General features: G+C 44.6%; 2 protein-coding genes across 10 annotated transcripts in view; both read left to right on the top strand.

Annotated features, from left to right (window-relative positions):
• The window catches only part of Tdp1 (tyrosyl-DNA phosphodiesterase 1), an 80,555-nt gene extending 71,849 nt beyond the window's left edge, over nt 1-8,706 (top strand). For 7 of the 9 annotated variants that reach the window (XM_074067342.1, XM_074067338.1, XM_074067341.1 and 4 more), the window contains one exon: nt 2,950-3,155. In XM_074067342.1, coding sequence (XP_073923443.1) covers nt 2,950-3,023 — 74 coding nt within the window. In that variant the 3' untranslated portion in view covers nt 3,024-3,155. Of the gene's footprint in view, nt 1-2,949; nt 3,156-5,571; nt 6,181-8,569 lie in introns of those variants that run through there. The other 2 variants (XM_074067336.1, XM_074067335.1) reach the window with 2 other exon arrangements.
• Nucleotides 8,707-16,496: 7,790 nt separating this feature from the next.
• Kcnk13 (potassium two pore domain channel subfamily K member 13) overlaps nt 16,497-21,008 on the top strand; it is a 96,845-nt gene continuing 92,333 nt past the window's right edge. Inside the window, exon 1 of the mRNA XM_020183711.2 lies at nt 16,497-16,837. Coding sequence (XP_020039300.1) covers nt 16,504-16,837 — 334 coding nt within the window. The 5' untranslated portion in view covers nt 16,497-16,503. The remainder of the gene's footprint in view (nt 16,838-21,008) is intronic.

The following is a 21,008-nucleotide window of genomic DNA, read 5'->3' as shown; positions in this document are numbered from 1 at the left end:
ATCTTTCAGATTTTCAACATAATTGCAGATATACAGAAAAGTTGCAAGAGTACAAAGAATTCTCACATGCCTTAACCCAAGTTCACCAAAAGTATTGTATCATATTTGCATCCTTTCTCATACTAACCTTTTTCTGATCCATTTCAAGGTTGTTGTTTTGTCCCTGACTTACTTCCATGTTTATTTCCTAAAAATAGAAGCATTTTCTTACATAACCACAGTACAGGTATCAGAATAAGCATTTAACACTGAGTCAATACTACTTAGTGCAGAATGTATTCACTTTTCATGAGTGTCCCCAATAACATCCTTCATAGCAAAAGAAAGCCCAGGTTCCATGTCGAATTCAGTCATGATGTCTCTGTAGTCTCCCATTAACTTGGAACTGCTACACAGTCATGACAGTGACACTTTGCAGAGTTATTTTGTAAATGGTGAGGAACACACGTTGGGTTTGTCCACTGTTTCTTCATGAGGAGGTCCAAGCTGTGCACTTCTACCAAGAGTACCATAGGAGTATCATGTGCCTCCTGACATAAGGCACCTCCACACTCCCTTTCCATGAAGAGCTAAGTTCCATAGTTAGCAAAGAGGTGTAAGATGCACCTAGTCAACCACAGGGAGATGGAACAGAGACACAAAGATGAAAACCCTTCAGGCTGTCATTCCCTGCCTTCTGGCCACGCCTTTACCATTGGCCACCTCCTTTCTCACCTAAACCTCACTTCTTGTTCATCTTCCCAGTCTTCCCAAGTAGTAGAAGCCATTCTCTGCACTGCTAGCACACAAATCTGGTCGTGTCCTCTCCTGTTTGAAATCCTTCCATTGTATTCCAGAAAAAATAGTGTCCCATCACCTTCAGCCTTATAGCCTAAGCTCTTGACTGCATCCAGATCACCTTTGGAATTTGATCCGAATACACATTGCCAGCCACAGCCCAGACTTCTGGAGACAGCCTCTCTGGGGAGGGGTCCTGGGAAAACATTCCTACTGAATGCATGCTGCTCAGTGATTGTCTTGTCAGTGAGTTTAGGGAGCCTCTCCACAGCAATAGTGATGGTCACAACTCCAGTTTCATGGTGTCCTGTTGGTCTGTCTTTCCCACTGGACTATCAGCTCCATGAGGCTTCTGTGTCTGGCTCATTTCTCTCTCCATCCCTAGCACCTAACAAGTCCCTGGCATTAGCTAGCACTTAACAATACTTCCAAGTATGTGCATGAGTAGATTACCAGGGGAGTTTTTCTTCCTTGGGATGATTTAGGATTGCTTCAAACGGGTTTCCTTCAAGCCAGTGAGTATTAATACTGTTTCCACAAGTAAAGGGTACAGAGACACAAGAGAATCACAGCCACCTCTTCTCCCTGTGGCCACTTTTCTTACTTCCCTCCAGTGGTGGGCCTGTCAGCCAGCATGGGAAACCATCAGCCCACAGGTGCAGACTTTCTGTTCATTTACAAAGCAGAGCTGCAGGAGACTTGCAGCAAGGTGGTTACCAGGTCCTTACTGGGTCACTAGTGCCTGATTTTAAGGAGAAAGTCAGTGAAGTTATGGGCAGGTTGGTCAGTGTCTATTATCACAAATCGGCATTGCTATGAAGAATACCTAAAGCAAGAGTCAGGGTCCTCTGCCTTGGGAATGAAGCAGAGCTGATGTTAGCCACAGAGCAATACACAGGAAAGAGTGGGTAAATAACAGGTCCACAGAAGATGGCGTTTCCAGGGAGGAAAGCGAGGGTGTGGTGAAAGCAGTGGGAAGTCAAGTCCAAGCCCATTAGCCTGGCCAGTCCCTCAGCCTTTTTATGAAACAAATCTTTAAAACAAGCCCATGCTTACTGCTTTCAACAAGCTTGGTAAGTTAACAAAAAGAGTTTGGTTTCATGCTTTCAAGCCAGCCCAAGGCCAAAGATAAACAGCAGTATTCTGATAATTTGTTGCCATCCTTAGAGCTCTTTTCCCACATATCCGGCTATATGCTGCTGTTCCTGTGATTGCTCTGAGGTTATTCCATACAAACAGAGGCTGCTGTGAGGGGAACAGAACAGACACCATTGTGTGCCATGCTTTCCAGTGAAGTACCATTGCCTCAGTGGAGAAAGGGGGGAGGGTCCCCGGAAGGCGAGTTTGTACGGTTGTGAGATACTGCTTTAACTGGAAGTCCTTAGACCTGTGAATGGGTGGTTTACAGTGAGCACTGTAGCCCTGTAGTTCTGCTGCTGCAATACTTACCAGGACAATGGTATGGAAGTGTCCTCTCAATCCTGTGATGTATTTATACCCTTCCCATATTATTATGATTCAATTTCTGGAGCATCAGTTAAAAAGAAAGAAGAAAAGTTCCCATTTAGTGAGCATTTACAACTTGGCAGGAATTTTCACACATGTTCCCTCATTTATGCAAGGTTGCTAATGTAATCAAGTCCCATTTCACAGAGGGGGAACCTGAAGCCAAAACCCAAATGACTTCAGAAAGGTGCTGCGAAGGATGGAGGTTGGATTTTTACATAGGTCCTGAGTGTTCTTTCTAGTAGACCGTGCCCCAGTGCATTGCTTTCTTTGACATTAGTCTTCAGTCATTCATACAGAGACCTTCATGTCTCATTGACTATTAGCCTTTAACAACAGAACAAAGACATTTCATGGATGTGACTCTGGGCCTTCTGGTTATATGTGACCAGCTGAGAGCAGAAGTGTGGCTCTTGACTGTACCAGCTATTACTTTTCCTTTCTTCAGCTTCCTAAAAGAAGGAATAGCTGCCCTGTATTAGGCCTTTGCTATGTGCTAGATGCTATGTCCTGAGTAGATGTATCTCACTATTCCTCATGACAGCTCCTTGTCAAGGTACAGTTGGTAAAGGGACCTGACAGTGTGGCACAACTTGTAAAGTGCATAGGTGAGTGAATGTTCTGTAACCCTGCAAATAAAGATTACGTACTGTGCTCTTTCCCTAGATCGGCCATGGATTTGGAACATTCCTTATACCAAACCACCAGATACACACGGGAACATGTGGGTGCCCTCCTGAGACTTACAGCACTGCAAGGTCTGTGAGATGCCAAGCCCCAAATACTGAGCTTGTTTGTAGTGGATGTTCCCTTTCCTTAAAGTCTTATTTGCACCCCTACAAAACTCTTTGCAAAGGAGCATGGATGTTAGTCATGCTTTTAATGGTCATTCTCAACATTCCAACTAAAAAAAAAGTGTTATTTTCTTAACTTACTCTTCTATGCTTTGGAGAGCAAGCTATTAAACTTCACAGTGTTAGAAACATGTACAGGTGCGATATGATATGATCCTCACAGTGAGAGAGAGTATCTCATTGGTTGGTTGTTCTCAATTTGCCTGACTTTCTGTTTGGTGCTTCCGCTCTCATCTTCAGAGGTGCCCTCCGTTCAGCCACTCAGCGGGAACTTCTCAGAGAAAGAGTGTGATTGCTTGCTCTTTCTGCCCTGCCCTCAGCTTCCTGAGTGTGCCTCATGGGGGTGACTGGGCATGTCATGGATGTTCCTGAATCCATGGCTGAGGCTGGTAGACTGCTTCCTTCCCCTATGGGGGATGGTTACCTGCTCTGAGGCTCACTGCTAACTTTCACCCTCAGCTTCCCAAGGCTTCTCATCCCTCTCCAGCCCCCTGTTGCTTATAAACAGCTCCTGTTGGACCTTACCAACTGCCATTTGTTCTCCCAGTCCCCTACATGGCTGTCTCTTCCAACCCCAGAAGTTTCCTGAGGACAACTGATAGAATCATACAAAAGCACTCAAGTATTTTACTTGGTGGAAATCCTAACAGGTGACTTAAGTTGGTGCCTTCAGTTCACAGGAAGCTTAAGACCGGGAAAGGATGGTACACAAAACTGGTTGTGTACCTTGGTTTCTAAGGGATTTAAACCCTGTCTGCTTCTGCATAAGGCAACTTCCAGTTGTCACCATTTTCATTTTAGCTTGAGGAGAGTTGATTATCAGTTTTGAAATAGTTGTAAAAATAGTCTTTCAGAACACTCCTCAGAGGCCTAAAACTTTCCAAAGACAGGCTTGGGGTGCTGTGACAAAGTGGGAAGCTCAGAAGACCTGACTGCAGGGCCTTACAGCCTTCCAGCAGAGATGCCACCTTGTATTTTGAATTCTGTAAAGGATGTTGAGGTTTTTTTCTAGTAAAAAAAGTTAAAGCTAGGCACTGATGGCTCACACGTGTAATCCTAGCTACTCCAAAAGCAGAGATCAGGAGGACTGCAGTTTCAGGCCAACCTAGGCAAAAAGTTCACAAGACCCTGTCTCAACAGGGAAAAAAAAAAACTGGACATGGTGGTGTGTGCTTGTCGTCCCAGCTATGGCAGGAAACATAAATAGGATCATGGTCAGCCTGGGTATAAACACAAGATCCTACATCCAGAATAACTAGAGCAAAACAGGCTGGAAACGTGGCTCAAGCAGTAGCAAGTAAGTAGCCTAGCAAGTGCAAACCCCTGAATTCAAACCCCAGTAATGCTACACACACACACACACACACACACACACACACACACACACACACACACACACGTTTAAAAGTTAACTGAATTAGTTTAACTAGTTCCTTGCACAGGTAAGAAACCTTAAAACTTTTCTGACCTTCCCTTGTATGTACCAGGACATTCAGATCCTATTCCACATGAGCACAACTGGAAGAAGCCGGGAGGGCCTTCCGCTGACAGCAATAGTCAATATGGTGAGCAGTGCCCAGCAGTCAGAGCCAAGCAACCAAAGGATTGTGACAAAGAACCTGAGACTCACTGGTCCCATCCTGGATTGGGCAGGGACAGGAGTGGTGGCGGCATCAGTTTCCAGGTGTCTGTGTGGCCAGGCTGTCTAACCTGTGCCTCAGCTCTCCAGCTGTAAGACAGAGATGGTGCTGGCACACTGCTGGGCGTTATGAGAGAGTCTGAGGAGGAACACACAAGTGCTTAGTGCCTAGTGCCAGGCCTGCCCAGAGCAAACAAGCCGGCTTCCAGTACTGCTATGTGGCTGCTATGGCTAACTCACCATGATCCTCGTGTTCCTCCTCACACTGCTTTCTCTAGCTCAGTCCCCCCACCATACTCCTGTAGATCCAGAGGAACCCTAGAGGTCCACCTAGACAGAGGATCATAGAGAGGTCTGGGTAGAGGACATGAAGGTAACATCAGGGGCGGTCCACCATCAAGGAGCTTGCACTCAGTAGATGTCCAACTGACCTCCAGGGCCCCTGCCTGTGAGCCTGGGCACAGGAGGGCAGGGCAAGGCCAAACCAGAGCAGCTCGGTGGCATCAGCACCACATACTTTCTGGGCATAGCTGCCATAGCATACAGGGGAAATAATGCCGCAAGAATGATCAAGAACACATGGAATGCAAAAAAAAAAACCATACACACACACTTTAGCCATGTAGCCCTTTTCTAAATGGGATTGGCTAAGTTACCCAGAGTGCTACACTGTGGCTGATGCTGTTGAGGACATTGTGTTTCCGTTATTCTCAGGCTGGGGTTCAATAGCTCCTTCTCCAGGCTGAAGCAAGCTTCCTCCTTCCTGTCCTGTTTTCCCATCTTCCATCCTTTCAGGTCTTATGAAAACACTGTCCAAATAATGAGTTGTGACAACGTACAGAATGCTCAAGCACTGCAGAAACCTAAGAAACTTTGAGGAAAAGAACTGCCAGCTGACATCTGTGACACGAAGGAACTTACCTGCCATTTGAGCAGGGGTACTCTGTGTCCCCTCACTGCTCAAGTTTCATAAGAAGAAAGGAGTAGTCTGCCACTCTCTTCTTGGGGGTAGGGAGGGAAATAGGATTTTTTTAAGTTATGCATCAACATATGCCTGGGAAAATCTGCCTGTTTAAAACCAGTGTGACGTAAGTCAACCTTGAAGTTGACAAGTTTGGGAGGCTGTATTCCACATAACATAGCTAACATTTCCTGAGTTGTTCCTATATTCAGTTCTTAATCCTCACATCAGCCTTTTAACATAGTAGCCACTGTTGGCCCCATTTTACAGATGAGGAAACTAAGGTTCAAGGGAGTTAAGTAACAGATTGTCCCATGTGAAGCAATGGAACCAAGACTCCATTCTCAACTTCAGAGGAGTACACTTTTCCTGCACCAGACCACACTGCACAGACAGATTTGTTTCCTGTGATCTTTGATAGAAGTTAGGTGGTTTTCCTTAACAGAATAATAGAAATTATTAATTTTACATAACTTTTTCAACTGAATATGGTTTGTGCATCAGACAGTATACTTAAAATAAGAATCTTGGATAGGATTTTTGTCACTTTTTACATGAAATTAAGAGTTTCTATTCTAGGGAAACTACTATTACCTACTGTACTTGATCAATTTGATCATATTTGAATGATCTAGGTATTTTTTTAAATTCAAATCTTGGAGCATTTGACTTTCATTATCAAAGAATTTATAACTAATCCCTTCCTTAAGAATTCAAGAAAAAGAACTCCTTGAGAGTGATTGCCTTTGACTGAAGAGTACCTAAAAATGAACATTGGGCTAAGCATTCTTTATTTACTTACAAAACTCAGCAATTATATTGATGGATTAATGATATTAATTTTATGTGACAAAGCACAGCACACGAACACAATGACTAGCAGGAATAAAATAGCTTAACTATAAGTTGGAGTAAATCTAAGATTCTACTGATTATATGTTAACTATGTGTTACACATAGGTCAGACCCCACTATGATAAACTTTGGAAAATTTCCAGGTTTAATAGCTCACTTATGCGATATCAAGGACGAAAGAGTACTGTGAACTACCATTTCTTACTACATTTCAGTCAACTAGTAATTTATCTTAAGTGGCCATTGTTCATAAAATAGGATTTGCACACAAAATATGAGGTAGGTCAGATTAGGGGCTAGGTGCAGCCATTTGCTGCTAGTCAATGTCAGCAGTGACCCAACAAGGAGGCAGGTGATCATCTGTGCTGTCTGTGACCACTGGCTCCATCCATTAACATCTACTGGCAAGTACTGAGCACTTTGTGCCAGGCACTGTTTCTTGTTTCATTCGCTTTTCCTAACAGCCCTATGAAGGAGATACTATGATCCCTCCCCATTTACAGATGGAAAAACTAAGCAGATTATTTGTCCAAAATCACACAGCTGGCAAGAATGGAGCAGGAATCTGAACCCAAGAAATGTAGATCCAGGACTCTGCTCTATGTCCAGGCAGCAGTGTAGCAGATGTTTCCAGGCTTCAGGCAGGGAACAGGCTTTGTGTGTCTGAGATGTGGCTAGAGACAAGACCTTGTATACTTCCACTATACCATCGAATCATGGCGTGACAGAACCAGCTAGCAGCACATAAAATCAACCACTGAATGTCCCATTAGTATGCAGGGCTGAGCTGCTGAAATTATTCAAGCCAGACCTAACTGCTGGTGGAGCAGGCTCCTTTGGAGTAAGAGCATGGAGGTCTAAAACCTGGGCTCTGTTGAGTGTGTTCTATTAAAATTCCCTGACTGAAACCTGCTGTTCCTATTGACCTTAAGAATAGGACAAGAAGGAATCAGGCCAGGTTTTGTAGAAGCGGGAGGGTAAGAGGTAGCCCAAGAAATGAGGTGCTGGGGTACTGTAAAACAAAGATATCTCATAAGGTAGTGAGAGGGTGATTAGCAAATGGGGGCAAAGCTTTGTAGGTCTAAGTGCAATCTGAATTCTTTGTTCTCTGATTTCCAGCATGTCTGTCTCAAAGCAGAATCCAATTGATGTATGCAGGTTGCCTGTTAGAGAAGCTCCAGTGAAACCACAGTGTGACTCATGTTGGTCCTGTATCCAGGTTGCTCAGTTCAGTGTCAACTGTTCTTTTCTAGCAAGGTTTTCAAAGAGCCTCATTGTGATTTATTAGGTGGAAGGCATCTGGAACAATCTCCTTTTTAATATATAAATAAAGAGAAGCCTTGGATGGAAAGGCAAAAGAAACCGCATCCCTAAGGCATTTATTATAGGTCAGTTTGATCACAGGTAATGACATACATCATCACACTGTGGTAGTCTCTTTGGTTTATGAGAGGGAACAATAAGGTTTAAGGTCACACAAATAGGTAATGAGCAAGACCTGTGCCTCACCTGTAGTGCCGGGTCTGTCCTGTCTAGGCATGTAGGTCATGTCCTGTCTAGGTCTTAGGATCTTTCTGGTCCTAAGGGCACAGGTGATGCCGCTGTGTGTTCCTTGGATGGCTGTTTGCTCATAGGTTCTTCAGAAATTATCCTGACAACTGAATGCTGACTTTGTTCAGATAATTGACTTTACTACAATTTAAAGCCACTAATTTGCCATTCAGTGCTATTTTGTCAGTATTTTAATGAAAGGACACATTAGTTAAGAATCTTTTATAGTTACAGAAAGCAGATTAACTAGTCTCATACAATAAGACTAGCAGAAGCCCAGCAAATGTGCTGGAGTCAGGGAATCCATAATGTAACTTGAGACTATCTCCAGATATCAGTCTGCCTTCCAGAATGTGAGCATCTTCCTCATGCAAGCTGTCTCCACTCAGGAGCTGAAATTAACCTAGCATCCCATCTTCCTTCCAGCTAGTCATCCCAGAGAGAAGAAAATACTTTCAAGACAGACATTGTGGCTCATGCCTGTAATTCTTGCTACATGGGAAGCAGAAATTGCCAGCCTGGGCAAAAAGTTCACAAGATCTGCACCTTAACCAATAGCTGGGCATGGTGGTGCATGCCTGCTATCCCAGTTATGCCTGGAAGCACAGATAGAAGGATCAACATCTTATCTATTCTGGTCTCAGGGAATAAAGAAAACCTTACCTCAAAAATAAGTCAAAGGCTGGTGGAGTGACTCAAGTGGTATAGCACCTGCCTAGCAAGCTCAAGGCCCTGAGTTCAAACCCCAGTATTGCCCCCCCCAAAAAAAAATATCAGCTCCACCAAAGGCCCTGGATGCACCTTACCCCTGTGCCTTCCACAAACACTGCATCCAGACTACTGAACTCAGGTTGGTTGTTTCTGGAAGATGTGAGGATTGGGGTCCTAGTTGCTGTGTAGTGGCCACGAGGTCTTTGGATCAGTCTCAGCAGCTCCTGATGCCTCCCAGAAAGCAAGGTGACTGGCAAAGAGGGAGAGGATAAGGGTGAGGACCTAAATTTTAAGCTTGGGGTGGGAACAGCTGGGCACCCCTTGTAAACACAGGACAGCCCCCTCATACAGAGGGTTCCTTCAGAATGTAGGCCACCTGGGAATTGCTGAATATTTGGTTCCTGTGCCTGATGAAAACTCACTGTGATGTGAGTGAGGGGGACTGTGAGAAAAGGGGAAAGTCACCAGTGCAGCTGTATTCTGAGGCATGTCTGAAAGGAAGGACCTATAATATGCTGAGGGCAAAGCAGAGCCTGTGCAGTTAGAGAGTGGACTATGTGGTCCTACCAAGCCCCTGAGCACCTTTCTAGAGATGACCTGAGACACTGCTAAAGAGCCCAGGCTGAGCTCTGGCTGCACTTTTCCACTGTTTCTTCTCTGGCCTCTAGGATCCATTAGGTGGGGAGTAGATGACCTCTCCCCATGGTCTCTTATCACTGGGAAACAGCACCTTGACTTCCACTTGAAGCAGGAGAACTGGGTGGCTTTTTAAAAAGTACAGGGATGAGGAGAGTGGAGTGACTTCATGAGGGAACCTTGGGGGGTAACAACTGTTTCTATTATGATTGTGATATTGGTTACATCTTACAAAATCCCTTAACATGAAATTGGTAATTTTTATTGTATGTAAATTATAGTTCAATAGAGCAGGTTTTGAAAAAGAGGCCAAAGAATATAAAGTTCAGTATGTATTCTGAACAGAAGTTCTCTGAAGAAGCCACGTATGTGTTGAAGATCCTGCAGACTGACTGACTAGAACACTGTGACTGTGGAGACATGGAATTTTAATAGAACCAAAATTGTTTTGGGCTGTCTTTACTCCCCTTAATGGCTACCAACCTCTTTATCTGACCTAATGTCCTTATGACTATTAGGTAAAACTTTTGGAATGTATTGTGAAACTTAGAAGACCACTATTTCCCACCAGCCATAAAACTATGCACACTGTGAGGTAACATCTAAAACCTATGGAGAAATTTCCCCACTCTGTTGTAACTTGTCTACCTTATGCCCCACCAGTGCATACTATAAATGTTCACGTAACTCTTCCACATGTCGTTCAGGGTAACCTGGATTTGTATTCCAGAACCATGATCACTCTTTGAGTCAGAATAAACTTCTCTTATTTTACCCTTCGGAACAAGAGCTGTGTTTTGAGCTGCCAAAGTGTACATGTGAGTTCTACTACATCATAAAGGAAAAATTCTGTAATTGTTGGGTTCTAATGATTTATGTGCTGAAGTATTTAGGGATAAGTATATTGATGTCTTCAGTTTACTTTGAAATGCATAAATGTAAGGAACACAAATGGATGGCTAGATACATGATAAAGCAATCATGGGAAAATTTAGTTGTACCATCTAGATGGTGGGTTTACAAGTTGGCACTAAAATTCTTGCAACTTTCAAATGCTTGAAAAATTCATTATAAAAAGGTTGGGAGGAAAACCAAGTAACTTCAGGTTTCTGGCAAAACTTAAAAGCACCTGTTAGACCAATTCTCAAAAGTGATAAGCTCTGGGAAAATCTTTTAAAGCCAACTATGAAAAGGTACTGAAAATGACCAAAATCAGGCAAAAATGGGATGAGCTTTCTTTTTACCACTTTTTAGCCTAAAATCAAGTCTTAGTCTGTACCATGCAGAGCAGATAAACCTCCAGTAGAAAATCTACAGTCTTACTGACTCTAATTACCAGAGTAGAGGGTTCAAAGCAACTGTAGCCTCCTGAGAGAGAAAGGGGAACAACAGAAAATAGAGCAGGATGGGAATTCCCAAATTCTTCATATAATCTCAGCTCAAATCTCTGACCACTGAACTATATGTCAGAGAGCTAACAACTGAACTAAAGATAAAATGAAAAATGCAGCCCTAGTTGCAGTAGTCACAATTCAAGTGTTCAAGGGTCACTACCATGTGGACAGCACAGATGTAAAATATTTCCATTATGGAGTAAGTTCTATTGGACAGCATTGGTTTGGTCAATCTGATTAAAAAGTGGAGATGGTTAGAACTGACTCATTCTCTCCTTGGAAAAGACCCAACTGTGGGCTGCTCACAACAAACTACTTCAAATACATAAGGGGAAAGATAAGTTAAATGGATTGGAAAAGAGTCCATGCAAATGTTAAGCAAAAGAAGGCTGTAGTAACTGGATTAATATCAGATAAAGTAGACTTCAAAACAAAGTGTATTCTTAAAAGAGAAAGATAGGCATTTCATATAAATAAAACCACCACTACAGCAGGAAGTTTTAATAAACATAAATGCATATGCTTAATTACAACTTCAAAGAATGTGGAACAACATAATTATAGTTGGTGATTGTCAAGTCTAGCTCACCAGTCCATAGAACTAGAAAAAAAGTCAGTAAAAAAAAAGACCTGAAAAACAGTATCAAATACCTTGACCTAATTGACATTTTTAGAATACTATACTCCTACAACTGCAGAATACTCATCCTTTTCAAGTGTGTACCGTGTATTCAGACCATCTGCTGTGACCATAAAACAAGTCTTTAAATTTAGAAAGATTAAAACATACTGAAATATGGTTCTCTGAACACATTAGAAATAAGTTACAAATAATGTCTTAAAAACATTTGGGAATTAAGCAAAACATGCACACATAATTCATAAGCCAAAAGAGAAAAAAATATTTTGAACAAAACAAGATGAAAATACAACATTCCAAGAAAATTTTAGGGTGTAAGTAGAACTGGACTAACAGGGAAACTTATAGCTTTAAAATATTAACATTAGCAGGCGGGGTATAGTGGCTCATACCTGAAATCCCAGCTTCAGGGGAAGTAGAGATGTAGAGGAACACTATCTAAGGCCAGCCTGAACCAAAAGCAGAAGACTGTCTAAAAAATAACTAAAAACAAAAAGGACTGGGGGTGTGGCTCAAGTGTTAAGAGCACATACCTAGCAAGCACAAGGCCCTGAGCTCAAACCTCAGTACCACCGAAATAAAATAAAACATTAACATTAGTGAAGAAGGGTCAAAACCAGTGATCTACATTCACCATAAACAGCTAGGAAAAGAAAGCAACCAAAAGAAGACTAGGACTAGCAGAGTGGCTCAGGTGGTAGAGCACCTGCCTAGCAAGAGTGAGGCCCTGAGTTCAAACTCCAGTGCCACAAAAAAAAAAGAATGAAAACCCCAAGTAGAATTTATTATAGAAATGCAATATTTTTGAATGAAAAAGTTTTTTAAAGTTTATGCTTAATAGGAAAAAATGATGAAATCTGACATTAACACTAAAGACTATATGCTTATTGCAATAGATATAGAAAAAGCATTTGACAAACTCAGCATTCATTCTTGTTAAAAAAAAAAAAAACTAGAAAAAAAAATAAAAGGGAACTTTCTCACCCTGATAAAGGGTATCTATGACAAACCCACAGCTAACAGCATATGTTATAGTGATAAACTGAAGGACTCCCATAAAATCTTGAATAAGACAAGGTATCTGCTTTCCCCTCTTCAATGACACAATGTCCAAATACTTACTGCAAATAAGTAAGGAAGAAAGTAAGATAGACAGATAGACAAGATAGGGATAGAGAAGGAAAGTGCAAAACCAAGTTAGATGACAGGACTATTTACATAGCAACTCCTAAAGGAATCAACAACAAAACAGGCACTACAACTACTGGATAAATTTAGCAAGGTTCCAGTGTAGAAGTTAATTTGCAAAACTCATTAGCATTTTATACACTTCAGCAGACTTGAAAAATTTGAAATTCCATCATCAATGGCATCAAAAGAATATCTAAGAGATGTGCGAGACCTCTGTATTACATACAACTGGCTGGGAACACCTAACTGTATGCAGAGATAAACCTCATTCATGTGGTATCAAGACAGGAATTGTCCTCAAATAAATTCACTACAATCCTAGTCCAGATTACACAGGCTTTTTCTGCTGAAATTAAACAGATTCTATGATTTTTTTAACGGAAACAAAGATTTTATAACACCTAAAGGAATCTTGAAAAGGAAGGGCAGAGTTGGAAGACTTACACTTCCCGATGTCAGGGCCTACTTACAAGACTACCATTGATGTGCATATTGTGCTATTAGCCTAATGAGTGCAGAAACAGATAATGAACAAAATGCAGATTCCTGAAATAAATTCATTCCTATTCTTCTTAACAAATGGCACTGGAATAACTGGATATCCACATGGGCAAAATGAACTCTGATCTCACACCAAATTTTCAAATGGATCATAGACCCAACTATAAAAAGCTGGAAGGGGACAGAGAACCCATGCAGCCTTGAGGAGGTAATGATTTCTTAACATAAAACAGGCACCAAACATAAAAGACCAATACGTTAGGCTTGATCAAAATTAAAAACTTGTGTCAGATAACAGATTTAAGAAAATACACAGGCAAGCCAGAGGTAGAAAATACTTGCAAGATATGTATCTGAGAACTAGTGTTCTTGATATGTAAAGAATTCCAGTAGCTTAATAACATTGTTTTAAGTTGGCAAAATACTTCAACAGAAAATTTACGAAGAAATATATAAAAATGGCCAACCAACACATTAGACATCAGGAAAAATGTAAATTAAAACCACAATGAGATAGCCACCAGGCATCTCACCAGTATACAGTATAGTTAAAATTAAAATGACTTGTCACCAAGTGTTTACAAAGGATACGAAGCATCTGTTGGTTAGTACACCTACTTTGAAAAAAATGCCAGGCAATTTCTTACAAAACTAAGTACCTACCCTAGGATCCAGCAATTCCTCTACTAGGTATTTACCTAAGAGATAAAATACACATAAATACAAACAGTTGCACAAGAATATTCCCAAGTTTAATTTATGATAACCAAAATTTTCTAGCATTCCTAGTGTCTATCAGTAGAAGTGTGAATAAAGCTATGTTCTATCCCAACAAAAATTAGCAATAAAAAATTACTAAGACAGATAGCATTGGATAAGCCTCAAACATAATGTGTTACACAAAAGGCACGTTGTATGATTTTCCTGTGATTCCAGAGATCCAGAGCAGGCAATACTATGTTCTATAAAAGCACAGATTCATGATTAAACATTTAGAACAGCATTTAACTCTGCAAGAATGTGGCTGGGGATTTACTGGGAACTCTGACCTGTTGGTGACACTTAGTTGATAAGCTGGGTAGGCAGCGTTTGGCTCCCAAAGGTATAAACATTTGTCCATATTCATCTCATGTTACACTTAAGATTTGTGAATTTCGTGCTATAGCAGGAAAAAAAGCTATAAATATTCAACTCTAATGGCAGACGTACAAGGAGGGGGTGAAGGTATATTGATGTCTACAACTTTCATTTAGTGCAACCTAACTAAATGGGTTGATGGGTGGAAAGAGGAGTGGATATATAATTTATAATATTTTTATATTTATTATAAATTAATATAACGTTACTTTTAGAAATTATGAATATCAATTATATTAATTGTAGAATCTAAGTGGTGGTTATGTGCGTGTCATTGTAAAATTCATTCATCTTTTTGGTATGTTTAAATTTTTTCATAATAAAATGCAGTACTCACTCACTTTGGGTGCGTATACAGGCCTTTTATAACCACCAGCCTCCACCCCACAAAGCTCATGCCCCAGTAGGCTGGATAGAGCAGGGCTGTGTTTGTTTATTCGAAATCATTTGGTTTTACTAAACAGGGCCGCGCAGCCCTTCCAGCTTTCCCTGGCGGATACCTTGGGTGGGTGTGTCTCCTGGGACCACTCTCGGAAGGCAGGGAATGCTTCTGCAATCATTCACAGTAGCCCACGTATCCATTCCTTCACGCATCCATATTAGCTCCCACGTGCCCCTGGCGGGTGATTCTGGAGCGGCGGCCTCTAGCTGGGTACATTGGTGGGGGCGAGATGTGTCTGAAGGGAATCGAGCGCCCTCTCACGGCCTGTTCAGGCCCGCTAAGCACCCGACCCCCGATCCCTCCTCTTTAGCACCCGGGATCTGCGCACCGGGGTGGAAGCACCCCATCCCCAGGTTGACTAGCAGAGCGCTGGCGTCTGCGGGCGGAAACCAGCGAAGGAGGCGGGCGACGGGGTGGAGTCGCTGCGGCTGGCAGCAGTGCAGCTCCACCTGTTGCCGCGTCGGAGCGCGCGGGCCGGGGAGCGCAGAGCCGGGCGCGGACCTCTGCTCCCCGCCCCACTCGGCAGGGCAAGGCAGAGCCACGCAAGGAGGAAGCCGGGGACGGGCTTCACAGAGCAGCACGGAGCGGGTGCCCCCAGGAGGTGAGACCTGAGCGCAACCGCGGCACCCGCGCTCCTCGCAAGGTGAGGTCTCTAGGAAGAAGCCCCGGGGTTTACTCTGCAGGGAATGGGGGCACTCAGCACGGAACCTCTGTCCACGCGAAGCCAGGTTGGAAGACATTTAACTCTCCTGGCAAATGCCCTTGGCTTCCTCTCCGGAAGCTGGACTGGCAGCGCCAACACGTGTGGACGAAGGACGCTCCGGTGCAGGGCCCAGAAACCAAGGGCGCTCTGGCCGAGGCAAGGCGGGGGAGGCTGCCCGGGGAGATGCCCCCTAAGGTCCTTCACTCCCATGTTCTAACCTCCCTTTCTGCTCTCCTCTCTCTAGCTGGTCGGCCCGCCGGCTGCGCGCAATGTGGGGGCCGGGTGGGAGGTCCGAATCCACAGCCGCCGCCCCGCACAAGTCCTTCTGTCCGTGCGACTATCCCGGACCGGTCCCAGCCTCTAAACCCCGGCAGCCGGGTCGGTGATTCCGGAGACTGGACGCGACACTGCCACGAGGACGCGCCACAGCGTAACCATCTGGGGAGGCATCTCCAAAACCCGCGGACAGCCGCACATCCTAGCCATCTGCGGCTGGGAAAGCGATGATCAAAGGAACCAGGACCCCGAGGTCCCGCTTACCTACCGATCTTTCCCGACTGCGCTTCAGAGGAAGTTCAAATCCGCTGGAGTTTGCCTTGAAGACGTGCCACGCCTCCTCCCCAATGTGAGCTGGGGTGGAAACCAACCCAGCGCCTGCATCCACGTGCCAAGCAGAAGCGGACTGTGCACTCAGACGCTCGGATCTTTCAACGTTAAGAAGTCCAAGGCGGGGGGAGGGAAGGACGGGGTGTGTGGGGGGAGAACAGCGGCGACAAAGCGGATTCGAAACCAGGAGTCAAGGCGGACGTGGGCAACTGGCGCCGCAGGAGCGGCCCAGGCATCTGCGCGGCCTGGGGCAGCGCCTGGCGGTCATGGGCGAGCCGGCCGTGGGGCATCCAGGGGCAGGTTGAGCACCAGCTGAGCCACGACTTCTCTGGCACGTGGGCAACAGTCCGCGGGTGCCCATAGCTGTGTGGCTCCGGGGCTGCCCCCGGAGAACAGGCCATGGCCGGCCGGGGATGCAGCTGTGGCCCCGGGCACCTGAACGAGGACAACGCGCGCTTCCTGCTGCTGGCGGTGCTCATCGTGCTCTACCTCCTGGGCGGCGCCGCGGTCTTCTCTGCGCTGGAGCTGGCGCACGAGCGCCAGGCCAAGCAGCGCTGGGAGGAGCGCCTGGCCAACTTCAGCCGCGGCCACAACCTGAGCCGCGAAGAGTTGCGAGGCTTCCTCCGCCACTATGAGGAAGCCACCAGGGCCGGGATCCGGGTGGATAATGTCCGGCCGCGCTGGGACTTCACCGGCGCCTTCTACTTCGTGGGTACCGTCGTGTCCACCATAGGTAAGCGAATTGGCGGGTCTCCTTGGGGTTGGGGAGGGTCCACTTCCCCCACCGGGCCAGGATCGGGCATCTCTCAGACTTTCCTTCATCCACCTGGGTACCTCGTACCTCGCTCGCTCCACCAGATGAGCCATCTGTTGCCTGATCCAACAGGTGCTAGCGCCTCCTTGCAGCTGTCAACGTGGTCCACTTGATCACCTTGGAGCTTATTACAAATGCAGGTTCAATCCTCTCCCTAGGCCTCCCTGAGTCAGTCCCAGGGGATTTGAGTAACCCGTTAACTGGAAGTGTGCGGTAGGAGCGTTTCAATCTAGTTAAGGAGGCAGGGCTGAGGTCAGGGACTTCGTGGTGAAAGCTTACAAGTAGGGGTAGGAAGCTGTTACTGCTATGACTATTTACTGGGTAAGGGCTGTGCCCAAGTCACTGGCCAAAGAGAAAACTGAAATTAAGTAAGACACTGTCTATGACTTCAAACTTACAGAGAGAAACTCAGAATTCTAGACTGGAAGTAAGGAAGGAAAAGTGTGAATGAGGGTTCAAGGATGGAAAGTGTTTTTTATTGGGAAGGAAACCACCAAGAAATGACTTTTGGGTGGAACAGTTAGAATTTGGTATGATTGGGGTTGGGGGCGGGGCGGCCTAAAAGTGCACCCACTGCATTCTGGGATAGAGGAGAATTGTCATTCAGAGGCCCTATGAGCTGACCGATCACGGAACGGTGGGAAGGAAGGCTTGGAAAGTGTGCTGGCCAAGGGGAGATGAGGGAGCCCTTTACTGCCAGGCTAAGGGGCTTGGAACAGCCACAGGCAAATGGGAGCCATTGAGAATTTTGAGCAAGGGTGTGACATGGCTACTACCAGTTATGACTTTATTTCTCCAGCAGAAAGAGAAAACCTAATCTGAAATCGAAGTTTTAGACCCCGGGCCCAAACTCCTGGGCTCTCACATGTCAGCTTTCGCCACTTGCCCTGTGCACCAAATAAAGAGACAGGATGAAGGCAGAAAAAGGACATTTATTATACCATCCATGACATGCCATGGGAAGAGGCAGAGTAAGCACTCAGCCCATCCTCAGCCATCTTCAGTGTACACGTGTGAGCTTTAGTGTTAAGTAGACAATTAGAGCAGGGGGCAAAAGTTATGTATAAACAGTCCCAGTCACAGGTGTGGCCTGGTTGGACATTATCTCGGTTCTGGTTCTTGGGGGTTCTGGAGAAGTTGTTATCGCTGTCATCACTTGAGGGGACCCATCTGGTTTCCAAGAAATGATTGCTCCTGCTCCAAGGCACAGGCTAATCATCATAGGTAATTGTCCTTACTTAGGGAGTTCTGCAAGGCTCTGCTGTTCCTTAGGGGTAGTTTCAGTCCCTTGTCATAAAGATGTTATCTGTCATTCCTATCCTTCCTTGATTCCAAGGTGGCTGAAGGAAAGAATGGCTCAGAGAACAGGGCAACACGTACAAAATGGAGGCAGGGATGCCAGGCTTTTCTGCTGCTTTTAGTTAATCTGTGGGCCTAAGTAAGAAGCCAGTGATTTTCAGCAAAAGCAGTTTAAGCACCCCTTACAAATTGAGTAATAAGAGCATTGGGAAAATGCCATAAAAATTCTGAGGGAAAAAAAAGGGCTGGAGTGGGGGAGGGGCTTTAAAAGGCTAGATGGAGAGGGAAAAAGTGGTCTGCAAGGTGTCAGAACACAGGAGCAGCAAAGGGCTGCAGTGGCAGCAGTACCAGGTGTGTGTGCTGGTGCTCCACAGCTAGGGACCCATGTTCTGTAGAAGGGCTTGTCAGTGAGACGGGTGACAAGGTGAACCTCTTTGAGGCTCCCACACATGGCTGTGTTATGGAGACTTTCTGCAGGGAAAGGAATGTCAACCAGTGAATGATCAGCTTAGACCTGATTAGTCAAGAAAGACTTCCCAAGGTTAGTCCAGGAACCCAGGGCTTCAGCTGGGAGTGGGAGGCTAGGCAGAGGACCAGCATGATTGGGGACACATCTGCTATACTGAAGTGCTTTGTGCTCAGTGGCTGACTCACAACCCCCATCTCATCCTCATGGCCCTGCCCAACAGCAGGTGGTGATGGCGCCACAGTAGCTGGGTATCTCCCACAAAAAAACTCAAGAGCATTACCATGACTAGAACCACCCTTCAGGGGTGGAAGAAGAGAACTATCACTCCCCTCTCCCAGCCCTCATTCTCTGCTGGAGTCTGTTAGTAGTGGTCCATGGGTCCCTCATCATGTCACCTCCCATGTCTCAGAAGATGGTTCCAGAGTTCCCGCACAGGGGAGTCTGGAGGTGAACAGGCTAAGTAAGATGGGTCACTTTGGAGCTTAACCTTGAATCTGCTGTTTGCATAGCAAATTCTTTAGATTGAATGGTATGGTTTTGATGATACTGGACGGCTGAATCCTCCCCACCATTGTAAACCACCCCTTGGTTGCTCCCTGTGAACAGGGGAGCAAGAAGGAGCAGAGTCTGTGCGTGGGTAGTGAACATGGATACAGAACAAAGGGGCAACACCATGGGCAGGTAGGCATAGAGAAACCCAGGCTTTTGTGATGCAGATAGGGTAACATAGCAGGTAGAGTGGACAGAAAGCTGGGTGCAATCTGAAGTTAGGGCATTTGGTCTTGCATCTGTGACTTGGACAGGTTTCTTAGCCCTTCTGACTCTCGTCCTTGGTGTCTACAAGGATGTCAGGATGGAATCTGGCATGCTGTAGGTACTGAGTAAGTATTAACCCTGCCTCCTTCCCACTACCTCCCTCCCAAGCCTGTCTCCTAGGGCTCTGGAGAGGGACAAAGAGCTCATGAAAGGGAAGGCATGTTGAAAAGCACACCACACTGTGTGTGCAGGCTTATTTCTACTTTCTCACTTTTAACATTTCCTTTTAAATTAGTTCATCCGTTGCTATTATGATAATAGCACTTGCTGTCTTTTATTAGGGACTTGAATAGATATTTGTACACACATTGATTACAGCATTATTTACACTAGCCAAGAGGTGGAAGCAAGCAAAGTGTCCAGATGCACGGATAAACAAAACATGGTATACACAACAAGGGGACATGTCTCACCCACAAAAAGGGTGAAATTTTGATATATGCTACAGTGTGGATGAACCTGGAGAACAATTTTAGTGAAATAAGCCAGACATACAAGGGAAGATATTGTATAGTTCCACTTACATGAGGTACCTAGAATAGGCAGATTCCTAGAGGCCAAGGGGAAAAGAAGTAGCTAAGGGCTGAGAGAAGGCAAGAGACAACATTACTGTTCGTTTTGTTTTGTTTTGTTTTGTTTTGTTTTACAGTACTGGGGCTTGAACTCAGAGTCTACATCTTGAGCTACTCCATCAGCCCTTTTTTTTGTGATGGGTTTTTTTCAAGATAGGGTCTTGCAAACTGTTTGCCAGGACTGGCTTCAAACCGCAATCCTCCTGATCTATGTGTCCTGAGTAGCTAAGATTACAGGTGTGAGCCACCAGCATCCAGCAGTATTACTGTTTAATGGGTAGAGTTTCAGTTCAGGATGCTGAAAAATTTTTATGTAGAGATCATAGTGATGCTTATACAACTTTATAAATATATTTAATGTTTTTAACTGTCCATGTATGAATGGTTAAAATGATTAATATGTTTTGCCAAATTTTTATTTTATTTTTATTATATTATTGTGCTGGGGGTACAGTGTGACATTTGCAAAAGTGCTTATAATATATATTAGTTAAAGTCATCCCCTCCATCATTCTCCTTTATCCCTCCTACCCTCATTTTATCACAGATTTTTTTATTGCTGCACTGAGTGGGGGTATACTGTGGCATTTACAAAAGTTCTTAACAATATATCAAATATATCATAGTTGAATTCACCCCCTCCACCATTCTCCTTTGTCCCCCTCCTCCCATCCCTGGAGTAGTTTCAGCAGGTCTCATTTTCCCATTTATATACAAGTATACACAGTATTTGTATCATATTCACCCTCTACCATTTCTCCACCTCCACCCCCCCTCCCACTGCCACCAAACCCACCCCACCCCACCCTCTGCAGGCAGGACCTGTTCCAACCTCCTGATCTCTGATTTTGCAGAAGAAAAAAAGAAAAAAGAATAAAATGACATTGTTGCTTAAGATAGTTTCTTATGGAATTTCCATGTACATATGTCCTAT

The sequence above is a fragment of the Castor canadensis genome, chromosome 3 (genome assembly GCF_047511655.1).
Source record: "Castor canadensis chromosome 3, mCasCan1.hap1v2, whole genome shotgun sequence".
NCBI lineage: Eukaryota > Metazoa > Chordata > Mammalia > Rodentia > Castoridae > Castor > Castor canadensis.
The sequence above is the reverse complement of the archived record's forward strand: the minus strand, read 5'-3'. Positions and strand labels throughout refer to the sequence as shown.